We start from the raw sequence: 15,516 nt of genomic DNA, 5'->3' as shown, positions 1-15,516 counted from the left end.
AATCAGATAACTCATGTAGCCAGATCTTTGACTAAACATAAAATCTGACATACTGTAATTACACCACAATAATCAGCCTGGTCTCATGAAAGTATTTGTACAAAACATACATACATATTTGTATGTAAGTACATCTGTCATGAAACTGCATGCCATCGCGTAGGTAGAGAATCCAAATGCAGCAGTTTATTGAAGGGGTAGTCCACAAACGTAATCCACAGGCAGGCAAAGGTCATACACAAACAGGCAATGCAAAACAATGACAGAGTAAGGGTCTGAGGCAAACAAGAGTAATCCAGAAAACCAAGACACAGGGGAACCATGATACAAGGCTCAGAATTGCAGTAATGACACATACAAGACTTAGCAAAAAGTGAAATTGAGAACAGGACATTATGAGAATTAAAAGAATTATGAGTGTTCATCCAGAATTGGTTCTCTCTGGATAATATAAAAGTTCAGGGTCGCTTCTGGTAAACACTGCTTGGCAACTATAAACAGTTCATAGTTAGATGTGATTATTCTGATTATTACAACAACAAAAAAATAGCATTGGTGTGATGAGAGGGGCGGGGCCGAGAGCCGTGGGAACGGAGCGAGGCCGGTGGAGTAATTGCGAATGCGCGACACCTGCGCCACTCACCGGTCTCGAGTCTCACGGAGGAGCTCCGGAAGGATACAAAGGAGGAGTGATGACAGGGAAAGACGAGAGAGGACCAGGCCTGGAGTTTATTTTGTGTTTTGGTTTCGTTTGTGCGCGGCAGTCAGCCGCGAGGGGCTGTCGCGCTATTTTGTGTTTATTTTATTATTAAAGTTTGTTGAAATGTTCGCCGGTTCCCGCCTCCTTCTTCCCGACCTACAAACTTTGTTACAATTGGTTTTCGCATATTTTTGCAACCACATTTTTGAAAAGCATTCAGCCACTCAAGGTCATACCATGGATAAGGGAGTCCTGCATCACAGCCTTCATAAGAACACCCGGTTACTTGGAGTAAAACACTATAACGCTCAATCTCGAGTGGCTTTTTATAAAATTCTATTTGTGTATCTCTGTAAAATTGTGACTACATATATTTAAGACAAAAGAAAATGAATGCGTTTCTTTTTTTAATCACACCCTCAAGCATTGTTGATTACATGGTCCCAGTTTATTCAGGCCCGTATTCTTTGCTGACTGTGCTCTTATTTTCCTTTAAGGTCTGGCACACCTGATGATGGGCGACCAAGGTATGGCCCCTATTTCTTTTACACTCCTTTCCTTTCTTGTCCTCTCAAGACCTACTTAATGAATTAATTGTTGGGCTGTTTCTGGTCACTGGGGTTATTCATGATTTGGACATTAAGATTCGGACAGACTGTATTTATTCACCAGTAGCAGAGCATGTCCTCTTTTGATCTAGAGTTACAGATCCTCTGAATGTGCTATTATAAGATGATATTCTACTCCAGCAGAAGTTCCAGGATCTGTACAATGGTGCCCCATCCAGACCCATCCCACCACATCTATCACTATCTATGTTTCCATCCAAAGTTGTGAATGTAACTTAAGTGCAAAATTGGAATATCGCATAAAACATTTACATCCAGCGAAACTAAGAGAACAAAATCATCACTTCCTGAACTGGCACCAAATATCACTAAGAAAAAGTAATTTGCTGCAGTAGGAGAAACCATTTTGGGTCTTGTTTTTGTATTTAATAAATACTTACTTGCGCCTCAGAGTGCGCAGATGAAACGCAATAAACGCAGTCATGTTTTATCTTGCTTTCAGAGGCAGATGCCTGTTGTTTGGGAGCACAGTCGTGTGAGACAGTTCTGAGAGATTATTATACTGCACCTCTTTGACAACAGACTTTAGCTCAGGCATTTCAGAATGTTTTCTTATCAGATGAAAAATGTATCTTAGATGAGCGCATAATTTTTTTATGCACATTTTTAGAATTTATGCGCATCTTTTTTTTTTTTTAATGCGATATCCCAAAATCAGCATACAATTAGGTGGATGGAAACATAGGTACTCATACATGGGATTCATTTTAGATGGACAAAAACACACAAACAATTATTTGCTGAAGAAGAAAAAAACCTTGTAATTCATATTACAAATCACACATTACAACTTTTGATGCAAATTTCTCATCTGAATGGGCATGTTTATTTTCCATAATGGGTAAATATTTTTATTTATTTATTGAAATGGGTAAGATGTAGCATCTCAGTTTTGAGGGAGTCCTAGAAACATTTTATGTATTATATAATTATGTAACCATACACACAAAATTATGGAAGTTCTAAGCGGCCATGCATTATCATTTTTTTCGCTTCTTGTTTTCTCGTTATAACGACTTATTTTCTCGTTATATCGACATAACGAGAGTTGTTTTCTCGTTATAACGACTTAATTTTCTCGTGATCTCGACATAAAAAAAGTTGTTCTCTAAGTTACAAAACTGCGCCAACAGGTGGGACTATTGACCTGAATATAACTGATGGGGTGTTGTAGGCTATGCTGTATGTCCACTTTACTGTACGTGTCTGGGATAGAATAGGACCTTCCTCGTGATCGCTATAATTTGTGCAGTATTGTTCATTACTGACATTTAATTCATTCATAAATGTTAAATGCTTGAATCAATATGTTGTAACGCACATGATATCAGTCACAGCATATAATGACTACTAAAACTGACAAATTATATATAATTTTCTTTCAAATAAAAGGAAAATTGAAAGTGAGTTGAATCCAAGCAGCTCTAAAAGATTTGAGAATAGTTATGCATCCTGAAGGTGCTCCGCCTGTGTTTGCGGTGTTGCTTTGACCATTTAAACATGCTTATTACACAAACAAAATGTTTAGCGTACTGTCTCTGGAAATATCAACCGTGATTGATCAGCCTTTATTTTTGTAGACGTTATTACTAGGCGAAGCAAAATTTGCTGAAATAGCCACGACATAGGCTACAGTAAGAGCACATGGTTTATCTGTCCATCAGATGCGTGTCAAAGTTGAGTTCGTTACTATAACAACAGTAGACCAAACAATCATTGTAAAAAAAAAACTTTGTCGAGATAACGAGAAAATAAGTCGTTATAACGAGAAAACAAGAAGGAAAAAAATAATAATGCATGGCCGCTTAGAACTTCCGTACAAAATAACCTTACATAACATACACTGCAAATACACAAATTCACATACAAATAGCTGGCTTGTCCTCTCCCTCAAAATAGCTTTTAAGGTTGGAAAATATATCAGAAATAGCTGTACACAATTACATTGACACTGGAAAAGACCTGTTTTTATATTCTTGCATGTCAGTATTTGTGTGTGTATCATGTCTGTGAACACATCAGGTGAGATAGAGTTAGTGTAAACATATTAATGACAAATAATTGTTGCAATATTTTCATGTACTACAATGGATTATAAGTTACAAATAGAGCTTCTCAAGCAAACATTTGTTTCAAAGGTGGCACATTTGTCTTTCAGTTTGAGTCATATGAGGAGTAAGAATTGAGAGTGGAAGTTTTGCCTTTGATTTGTGTCCTAATGTGACATAGTTATTAGATTAGATAAAATGATTTGATTGCTGTTGTAAACCTTTATCGAAAATAAATGAAAAACTATTAAAACTATTCAAATATTTTAATTTGGCATATGCCTTTGGCAGGCAGGTAGGATATGGAATATTATTACTAAAATTCTCAGGAGGATATGCTGCCCTCCTGAGCTATGTCATGGTAACTCAGAGGCAGAAACAGAAGATGGGGATTATTGAAAGATAATGGTAAGGACAGGAATGCAGATGAGTGAACAGGTAAGCACAATGAAACCCAGAATGCACAGAATGCAACTAAAGGTAACAGTCTTTTACTTTCAGATGGAGAAACAATGATACAGATAATCACAGGGAAGTAAGTACACAGTTAAGGCTGACCACACACTAGACGATTTTCAAATCTTAAACAATTTTAAAACCATGGGAGACCACAGACATGAAGACAGTTCAACCGATTTTTAGCCTTATAATCCTCTGAAAGCACACACTAGATGATTCGACCAGACCACGAGACCACACACTTGTTGAACAAATAGAGGACAATCAACATTGTCAGCTGTTATTAGATTAGATAAAATGATTTGATTGCTGTTGTAAACCTTTATCGAAAATAAATGAAAAACTATTAAAACTATTCAAATATTTTAATTTGGCATATGCCTTTGGCAGGCAGGTAGGATATGGAATATTATTACTAAAATTCTCAGGAGGATATGCTGCCCTCCTGAGCTATGTCATGGTAACTCAGAGGCAGAAACAGAAGATGGGGATTATTGAAAGATAATGGTAAGGACAGGAATGCAGATGAGTGAACAGGTAAGCACAATGAAACCCAGAATGCACAGAATGCAACTAAAGGTAACAGTCTTTGAGAAACAATGATACAGATAATCACAGGGAAGTAAGTACACAGTTAAGGCTGACCACACACTAGACGATTTTCAAATCTTAAACAATTTTAAAACCATGGGAGACCACAGACATGAAGACAGTTCAACCGATTTTTAGCCTTATAATCCTCTGAAAGCACACACTAGATGATTCGACCAGACCACGAGACCACACACTTGTTGAACAAATAGAGGACAATCAACAATTTTTAGCCTTATAATCCTCTGAAAGCACACACTAGATGATTCGACCAGACCACGGGACCACGCACTTGTTGATTGTAGGAACGATTTCACAGTGACACGTGCTCTCACAGACACTCGCGAGACCAAACGTGACTAGAGAAGAAAAGCAAATAGAGGACAATCAACGTTGTCAGCTGGCTCTCCTGGTGCGCGTTCTGTTTCACAGTGAAAAACAAAGTATAAAAAAGAATATGGGTGATGTTCTCTGTTACATGCCATGTTTGTGGCTGCCAAGTTTCCGATATAGAAGCACGCAACATCTGGTAGGTGACGCTTGCTCGCTCTCATTGGCTATCGCGGGTATCACGTCAGAGGCAGCCTGATCAAGAGTTGTAAATATCAAACATGTTTGATATTTATGATTTGAGTTCGGGGATGCTCCATCTCGATCGGGAGCAGATAAATAATCGTAATGACACCAAACAATAGAGGATTTTTTTTTTTTTTGTGACAAGCCGCGAATCGGGCCACACCCCCTTAAAATCGGCTAATGGGCGGCCAGCCTAACGTGGGAGAGTCTGTACACTCTTTATGTGAACACTGACAAGACCACACAAACACCTGTGACGATGGCAAGGTTTAAATGGAGTGCTTGATGAGATGCTGATTGACAACAGTTGTGGCTGATCTGTCTGGAGCAGACTGATGGAGGGAGAAGCCAGGGTGGAGCCCTGATGTTGTTTCTTTGTGGTGCCATATGAAAAAAATCTATCCATTATCCAAAGCTAAAGCATCATGAGATTGAGGATAGTGAGCTTATTTACTGTGTTAAATAATGCTTTTGGGCCTATTAAATGATTTGCTGATTGTAGCTGAGACAAAACTAGATCAAGCCAAGTTCAGAGCAGATTTATATGTATTAAGTTGTTCAAGGAAAGCTAAATAATGAATAGTAAGGCCGGTTTTCCTGTAAAGATGCTCGAACCATCTACCTGTAGCCTTTAGGATTCGAAGCTCAAGAGTGTACCAGGGAGAAGTGTGGGTGGAATGGAAACTTCTGGTCTTAATAGGAGCATGCTCCTGCAAGATCTCAGAAAGGGTAGAATGATATTTAGATAATATCAGGGAGGGAGAACAGATACCAGAAACCTCAGAAAGATCAGAGGAAACAATGGAAGTAAAAAGTGATATAATATCAGTTTTAAGATTGTGATAGAATATGATAGTCTTAGGACATTTCGTATGCACAGGCAAGCTTAAGCTAAAGTCAATAAATGTATGATCAGAAATACCAGTGTCAGAAGAAGAAATGTAAGAGATATCAGCCCCTGATGTACAAATCAGATCAAGGATATAGCTATGCTTATGAGTAGAAAAATTTACATGTTGAGTCAAATTGAATCTTGATTAGAGTTGGAGCAAACAGCATGAACATGAATATTAAAGTCACCAAGCAGGAGAACAGAAGATGACAAAGCCTTAGGAGGATGGTAGAGTAGAATAATTATGAGAGAGTCAGCCTTCAGAACTATATATTCAAATGTACTGGTGTCATGAAAATCAAGTTGTGTGAGTTGGAGGTTGTTTCCAAGACGGAGAGACCACCCCCTTTACCGTGCAGTCATGGTCTGGACAGGTATTTATATCCATTCGGTGTGAGTAAGTTTAACTGCAGAAAGTCATCAGGAGCTTGCCAAGTATAAGTGAGGAGAAAGATATCAAGTTTGTTGTCAATAATAATTTCATTGAGGTAAAGAGGTTTGTTCAAGATAGATCGACAGTTTAAAAGTGCAAAACGACAATGTGAGGCATTCAAATGAGACAATGAGGTAAGTTGCTGATCACTTCCAGTGAGAAAGATCAGAGAGTACTGCATAGTGTTGCTGGCAGGCGATGAGATGGACTTGAATGACTTCCTATAATTAAACCAGATGCATGGAAGAGCATAAAAAACTCATAAAAACCTGTGGTCAGTGATGTGTATATAACATGGACAATGGATAATTCCAAGCCTCCAACAGTATTCATATGTCACAGTATCAAGACGCTGATGGCAGTTCAAGGTTCTTTGTTGAGATGGTAGATATTGACTATAGCATTACAGACGTGAGACAAGTAAAAAGAAAAGAAAAAAGGAGAAAAACTGTCACCCGCAGCATATTTGGACTGAGCAAGTAATGCCAATCAATAGCAAAAATCGCATGTCACATCACCAAAACAGCTAACTAAATGGGAGACAACACAACCAGATAGCAAGCAGTAGACAAACAGCGCAACTGGTAGAGGGAGCGGTAACTCGCCCATCTGATGAACCGAATATGGTGGAAGATGTAACGGGACAGAGAGCTTGCAGCAGGCCAATGGCAGAACTTACAGGTAGCGAAGTTTGCTAGTGTAAGCAGTCAAGTCCAGAGAATCTAGTGTTGCTGGCAGGCGATGAGATGGACTTGAATGACTTCCTATAATTAAACCAGATGCATGGAAGAGCATAAAAAACTCATAAAAACCTGTGGTCAGTGATGTGTATATAACATGGACAATGGATAATTCCAAGCCTCCAACAGTATTCATATGTCACAGTATCAAGACGCTGATGGCAGTTCAAGGTTCTTTGTTGAGATGGTAGATATTGACTATAGCATTACAGACGTGAGACAAGTAAAAAGAAAAGAAAAAAGGAGAAAAACTGTCACCCGCAGCATATTTGGACTGAGCAAGTAATGCCAATCAATAGCAAAAATCGCATGTCACATCACCAAAACAGCTAACTAAATGGGAGACAACACAACCAGATAGCAAGCAGTAGACAAACAGCGCAACTGGTAGAGGGAGCGGTAACTCGCCCATCTGATGAACCGAATATGGTGGAAGATGTAACGGGACAGAGAGCTTGCAGCAGCCCAATGGCAGAACTTACAGGTAGCGAAGTTTGCTAGTGTAAGCAGTCAAGTCCAGAGAATCGAACAATGAGAAATAGAGTAATCCAGTTAGAAATTCGAAAAAATATTCCAAATTATTCCAGACAGACCGACGAGAAACACACAAAACATGTACAATCAAACAAACAATCCAGGTACGAAGTGGCAGCCAGATGCACACAGTGTTCTCGACCTGGAAGTGAACAGGGAATCCTGAGGCTTTGACCAATGGTAATCTTACTCATTCTCTGCTTGGATGCTGGGGCCCCTCGTCTAGGGGACCCAAAGCACAAAATCAATTGATCAGTTATACACCATAGAGCAGCTCTATGGACATAAGCATCCAATGCCCTAACTTGACATAGCAGATTTAGTTTTCCTGGTCCAATGTCAGGAAGCGGGGAGATCAAAAGTCCTGCAGCACTATCTATCACACCACATTAGTGTTTTGTTTTACATGTGCAAATAGCAGCATAAACAACAGAACATGATGTCTTACTCTTACCTGTACAACCAAACATGCAGGAGTATTTTGTTTCCAATGTTAGCTTATAAGGACAAGTGATTGCACCGGTGCATCATACACAACATATCAGTTCAAGCATTTCTAACTTGACATCGCAGCCTGTTCATCATCAAACTAAAATGCAGTCAGCCAAACACAGAAGTTACATTGCCTAATTTTACAGCTAAAATTATATTTTATAACTTTGTTTTTCATTCTTGTTCTGTTTTCAAGATTGGAAATAAATCCACGTTCTGTATAAACATATAGCCTAGGCTATATGTTTATAGTGTTCATAATGTTAGTGTTACTATTATGTTCTGTTTTTGTTTCATTTTCATTGTGTTCAGTTCCTGTTTAGTTCCTGCGTGCCACAAAGGCCACAGTTCAGGCAAATGGTAGGACAGTGGCCAGTCTGGTGGTGCTTGAGCACTGACGGAGATCATCAGCGCAGACAGGACTGCCTTCCTCAACTCACCAGTCTACCACTCTGGACTGTTCAGACCTGCTGTTGATGGTTTCGTAGAACATTTTACTGCAGCTCAGAAGTCATCGCAGAGCACGTGCCACTTCCTGTCTGAGCGCTCCAGCTCAGCAGCTGTTTCAAGTCGCCAGAAGGCTCCACCGACTAAACAGCCTGGAAAAGCCTGCCCTATTGCCCGCTCAGCCTTAGTCCAAGCCAAAGCCTGTGCTCTGACAGTGCCCTCAGCCTACCAAGTGCTACCCCTTTCTTAAGCGCCAGGGCCCCCTCCCCAAAGTGACATTGGAGCCTGAGCTGCAGACACCGTCCTGATCTGTCAGGACAGAAGAGGAGAGGGTTATGTCCCGCTGAGGCTGGACTTTCATCAAAGAAGTCTTGCGTTTGCCTTCCGATCCATTCAGCTCTGGGTGTTGGAGGCTTGGTCACACTGTCAACGCTGGGATCCTCCCTCTCACTTTGTTCATGCCCAAGCAAACTAGTCAAGTCAAGTCAAGTCACCTTTATTTGTATAGCGCTGTATACAATACTGGTTGTGTCAAAGCAGCTTTACAGTGTTAAACAGGAAAATAGATTGTCAATAATGCAAGAACACAAAAATAGAGTAATTTTTCCAGTTAAAAATGACTAGTGCTGCAATAGCGGACCCACTGGCTATAAAGAGCACATCTCCTCTTCACAAAATCTCAGTGGTCATTTCCCTGCCTCCGTGCAGCAACCTGATGCCTGAACAACTTCAGACCCCTTGCCGCCTGGCTTCAGGCTTGGGAAGCCATCCCAGGAAGATCCCAGGCTCCTGAATCGTGCCTTAATGAGGTGGCCATTCAGGATGTTGACTTTAAGATGCTTGTGCAGGTTTGCCCAGGGGACTGGTTTTTATCAATGGATCTGAAAGATGCTTACTTTCATATCCAAATAGCCCTCCATCACAGACCATTCTTGAGATTCGCGTTGGAGGGGGTGACTTACCAGCCTGCTGTCCTTCCAATTGGACTGTCCCTGGCTCCTCTCTTCCCTCTGAAGCAAACGGGAATCTGCATCATAAATTACCTTGATGACCGGCTAGTTTTAGCCTGAACAGAACACGAGCTCTGTGCCCACAGGTCGCTGCTCCTCAGCCACCTTAGCTTCTTGAGCTCAGAATCAACTCAGCCAAGAGTTGTTTGTCTCCCAGCAGGCGAGTCGCTGTTCTGGGGACAGTTATCGACTTGGCCCAGTTGTGGGCTTGGCTCTCGCCGGAACACTCACTGAGAATCAAGGTTATTTTCGTAAACTAAAACTAAGATGAAAACGATTGTTCAAAAAACATTTTCATAAACTGAAATAAAATAAAAAAATCTAAATAAATGAAAAACTAAAACGGAACGAAACTAACAACAGTTATTGCAAAACTAACTGAAATAAAATATTAATTATCAAAAATAAATAATAGTTTTCGTAATCATTACGTTCTCACCCCGTGGCGCAAAAATATATGAGCTGTGTGTCGGTTTAGGGAAATATCGGGAAATACCCGTAAATGGCACATCATGCACGTGAGGTTATCTGACGGAGAGATGTAAAGCAGTTTAAAGTCCTGCACGGGTCCTGTTAGGTAAACCTGCATCCACAGTACACAACAGAACACCCAACCCGTTATCCGACAGCAGCCAGCACCAATTTAATTCTGTACCCGAACCGTTTGACATAAAGACCGCAACCTGAACCGCACCCACATTAAATAGGCTACTGCATCAGTAAGTAATATGAAGCGTATTCCATGCTAAAATCAAACGTTCAAACGACCGATCGAACGTAACCGAACGTCTTGAGCTTTGAGCGTCTTACACTGCGGGTGACCCACGTGACGTCAGCGTCTTGAAATTAGCTGGTGTTTAAACATTTAAGGAGCCAAGCTTCTGTGTAAAGACTATAAATAGACATTACATTACTTCCACTTCATCTGCCAGTGAATTCAATGATCTTATCAGATCTCCAGCCGCCATGTTTCAAACGATCCTAACGTAACACGCTTCCACCAATCCCTGCCTTGAAGCAATGATTGACGAGGGTGGGCGTGGTCAGCTCGGAATGCATTTTCAAATTGAATTTTGCTACAAATATCTCACGCGTCATGATGAAAATGCAATCCTAAGTGTTCTAACTGTTAGTCTAAATGCATTTAGGACAAATAGCATTTAAATGATCATTATGCTACCATTTCTGCTTGAACATGTTACACATATGAATTTGTGTTATACATTTTCATTTTGCAACTTATAAAGCGTTTAAATTTGCATGCAATTTACATATTAAGACTACTGTTGGAAATGGCAAATGTACAGTAAAAAATGTGAGTAAAAAAGGAATGGAATAATTTACAAATCTCATAAACTTATATTTTATTCACAATAGAATATAGATAACATATCAAATGTTGAAAGTGAGACATTTTGAAATGTCATGCCAAATATTGGCTCATTTTGGATTTCATGAGAGCTACACATTCCAAAAAAGTTGGGACAGGTAGCAATAAGAGGCCAGAAAAGTTAAATGTACATATAAGGAACAGCTGGAAGACCAATTTGCAACTTATTAGGTCAACTGGCAACATGATTGGGTATAAAAAGAGCCTCTCAGAGTAGCAGTGTCTCTCAGAAGTCAAGATGGGCAGAGGATCACCAATTCCCCCAATGCTGCAGCAAAAAATAGTGGAGCAATATCAGAAAGGAGTTTCTCAAAGAAAAATTGCAGAGAGTTTGAAGTTATCATCATCTACAGTGCATAAAAATTTAAATATTTTATTCAGAATACAACATAGATGATATATCAAATGTTTAAACTGAGAAAATGTATAATTTTAAGGGAGTTATCAGTGCTCGGTTCAGAAGCCTGCATCTCTGATGGTATGGGGTTGCATGAGTGCGTGTGGCATGGGCAGCTTACACATCTGGTAAGGCACCATCAATGCTGAAAGGTATATCCAAGTTCTAGAACAACATATGCTCCCATCCAGACGTCGTCTCTTTCAGGGAAGACCTTGCATTTTCCAACATGACAATGCCAGACCACATACTGCATCAGTTACAACATCATGGCTGCGTAGAAGGATCCGGGTACTGAAATGGCCAGCCTGCAGTCCGGATCTTTCACCCATAGAAAACATTTGGTGCATCATAAAGAGGAAGATGCGACAAAGAAGACCTAAGACAGTTGAGCAACTAGAAGCCTGTATTAGACAAGAATGGGACAACATTCCTATTCCTAAACTTGAGCAACTTGTCTCCTCAGTCCCCAGACGTTTGCAGACTGTTATAAAAAGAAGAGGGGATGCCACACAGTGCTAAACATGGCCTTGTCCCAACTTTTTTGAGATGTGTTGATGCCATGAAATTTAAAATCAACTTATTTTTCCCTTAAAATTATAAATTTTCTCAATTTAAACATTTGACATGTCATCTATGTTGTATTCTGAATAAAATATTGAAATTTGAAACTTCCACATCATTGCATTCTGTTTTTATTCACAATTTGTACAGTGTCCCAACGTTTTTGGAATCGGGTTTGTAAATCATATAATTACATTTAAATTTTCCTTTTGCAACAAACTTTGCACATATGGGTAATGGAAAATATACGGTAACACTTTACTTGAAGGGGTGTGCATAAGACTGACATGACACCTTCATAATCATGACATGACACATGTCATGAATATGAAGGCGGTTGTATGCATGTTTATGACAACTGTCATTAAGTGTCATTCGCTCAGTTATGTAATTTTTTATGCAAAGATGACATCGTTTGAGATGTATTTGTTATGGGCTATGGTTAGGGGTAAGGGTAGGGGTAGGGTTAGGTTAGGGTTAGGTCAAATAATGTCATATTTGCATTAAAAATGACATAACTGAGCGAATGACACTTAATGACAGTTGTCATAAACATGCATAAAAAACCTTCATATTCATGACATGTCATGTCATGATTATGAAGGTGTCATGTCAGTCTTATGCACACCCCTTCAAGTAAAGTGTAACCAAATATACATTTAAATACAGAAAAACAATGCCATTTTGAATATTGCATTGCCATTTTGCATATTGCATTTTAAATTGAATTTTGCTACCTATATGCTTCCACATACAGTGTTGTCAGGTTTTTAACTTGTCTTTTTCTTCTTTTTTTTCAGAAATGGAAGAATATGTGGCAACATTTAAAGGTTTAGAATACTTCTGCTATGACCTTTCTCTGAGCCCGATCCAAAGCAGCAGCGATGAAATCACGCTGTCATTCAAAACACTGCAGAGAAATGGACTGATGCTGCACACTGGAAAATCTGCTGACTATGTCAACCTGGCACTGAAAAACGGAGCTGTGTCTCTCGTCATAAATTTGGGTTCTGGGGCGTTTGAAGCTCTGGTGGAGCAAGTCAATGGGAAATTTCATTATTATTATTAATTTTATTATTATTGATATTACTGTTGCCGTCATCACAAGGTATTATTGTTATCATCACCATCTTTAGTATTATTATTATTATTATTATGCATGCTAGAAGTACTTAAATACTACTACTATTATTCAGATTGTAAAAAAAAAAATCAAGAAGATGATATAGTCTTATTTAAAAAGACTGGCTGCTGTTGTTAAAATCAAAAAGTGTTTCAATACAGTATTCGTTGAAATTAATGCATTTTCCTTTTATTCATGAATTTTGTTGATTTCAGTATTACATTAAATGTGGAAAAAGATCTGACATGATTTTACTTGGGTTCACTTAAAAGTTTACATTTTATAAGTGGTGTAGACTTTTTATACCCATTGCATGTAATGCATTCCAAATCAATCATTTGTGAGGTCCAATTGGGTTTAAATTACCTGGCTATTCAGATAGTACAGACAGAGCACAAGGTTTTGGAACAGGACCATGATGTCCATTTTTTTATTGTAAAATGAGTATCAACTAAATAGCAAAGATAAAGCCAGATTTACTAAACAGGGCAAAATTAGCACAAGACTGAAATCCCATAAAAGCGTTGATGGGAGTGGAAAGTTCTGCGGGTGAATTAATAAGCAAATTAAAGAACACAGACACAGTAAGCTCATATCCATAATGACCAACACAATCTACCAAGAGCAATACAACAACTATTTGCAGGCATGTCAACCACAAAATGAGGTGACATGTTTTTTGTCAGGGTGTTACATAATGGTGCAAATGCCAGTAAATTGACTACTGCAAACCTTAGTAAATCACCTTGCATTATTCTTTTAAACACTCTCCTCCCATAAAATTTTGTGCCTGAAAGGGAATCTCCTACGAATGCATATGCAATTGTCACGATAGTAGGTCTCATCTTTGTTTTCTCCGGACTCCATATCCCATAACCCCTGCCTAGGAACTCATTATCACACCACACCTGTTTCCCATCTGTGACACTGTAAAGGTTGCACTCATCCACACACACACATTGCTGATTATTGTTAGCCTGATATCTTGTCTAGTTTCTGCCTTGACTTCGTGCTTTGTTCTTGGACTGTTTACTGGTGTTGCAAAGTCCGATTCATTTCCGCAAACCGGTTCTTTTCGGACAGATCGGCTCATTGAACCAGTTCAAAAATCAGATTCAACGGTTCCTGATGTCATCAAGCAATAACGTCTCTAAGCATTTCTCTACGCAACTCAATGAAAAATTCAAATAAGTAATTTGTGTCAACACATATTGAAATAATAAAGTTATTTGTGTGAAAGCAAATTGATGATTAGTGCCAAATAATTCACTTAAGTTAATGGTGTTTGTGGTCACAGTTTCATTCGCGGATCCTTTATGTCAGATACGACTGACTGACCAATATTGACTAGCCTACAACTTAGATAAGTTTCCTAAAAGTTTCACACCTACAGCACACATTACAGACATTGATGCACAAACGCGGATATGTTCTACATGTCTACACTATAAAGAATGAATAAACCAGTCTTATAAACTCCTTGATTTCGCTTAAGCAACTTTAAATAAAAAATGCATGCACAATAAACTATTGTAAAATTTATTTACATCACTCGACAGAAAGGTTTTTGCAGGTTTTAATAAAATGTAAATTAATAACAGTCATAATAAGCATATTTCCAGTACGCTCCTCAGACTTGCAGAGTATCGTCAACTCACTCATCAGAATCTTCTAAAGTTTGATTCAGTTCGATTTGTGAGAACCGGCTCAAAAGAATGATTCGTTCAAGAACCGAACATCACTACTGTTTACCTGGTTTGTGATCGTTTACTGCCTGTTCTGTGGATTACTCTTTTGGATTACCTTGGATGTATTGTTTTGCAGGTGTTTTGACCCTGCCTGTCCGATCACGCTTTTAATAAAGCCTTGGATCCTCAACTCTGTTGTTACGCCTCCGACATTACAGAATAATCAGCCATACCCGGATCCAGCGGCTTTATTGGGTGTTTACAGTCCAACCAACATGGAATCAGCAGCAGTGGAGATCATGCGCCTTTCGTCAAAGTGATCGGTCAATTGAGGACTATGTTACTGACTTCATTGAATTGGCAAACATGATTTCAATGGACATTTTATGTTGAATGATATCTTTCTGAACCGCTCCGCTCCCTCATGCCACTTCATGAAACTAACTGGACTTTGGAACATTACATTGACATTGCACTGCAAATGAGTGGTTCGTCTTTCACTGTCGGGGCTGTTGAGGAGGAACGTGGCATCGTTCCAGAGACTTGTCATAAAATGGCTGCCAACACAAGGACTTATCATAAAATGGCTACCAATCCAGAACCTGTCTACAAAATGGCCGCCATTCCAGAGTCTCATCACGTCTCAGCTGATCTTCCAGAGTCTGCTTCTGTAACATCGGAGGCGTGACAACAGAGTTGAGGATCCATCTGCAAGGCTTTATTAAAAGCGTGGTCGGACAGGCAGGGGCAAACAATATATCCAAGGTAATCCAAAAGAGTAATCCACAGAACAGGCAGTAAAC

General features: G+C 39.3%; 1 protein-coding gene across 1 annotated transcript in view; it reads left to right on the top strand.

Moving 5' to 3' along the window:
* LOC107558206 (neurexin-1a-like) overlaps positions 1-15,516 on the top strand; it is a 157,154-nt gene that overhangs the window by 21,665 nt on the left and 119,973 nt on the right. The window contains 2 exon segments of the mRNA XM_016241830.1: positions 1,198-1,227; positions 12,703-13,037. Coding sequence (XP_016097316.1) covers positions 1,198-1,227; positions 12,703-13,037 — 365 coding nt within the window.

The sequence above is a fragment of the Sinocyclocheilus grahami genome, unplaced genomic scaffold (genome assembly GCF_001515645.1).
Source record: "Sinocyclocheilus grahami isolate Dianchi unplaced genomic scaffold, SAMN03320097.WGS_v1.1 scaffold636.1, whole genome shotgun sequence".
Classification (NCBI taxonomy): Eukaryota; Metazoa; Chordata; class Actinopteri; order Cypriniformes; family Cyprinidae; genus Sinocyclocheilus; species Sinocyclocheilus grahami.
The sequence above is the reverse complement of the archived record's forward strand: the minus strand, read 5'-3'. Positions and strand labels throughout refer to the sequence as shown.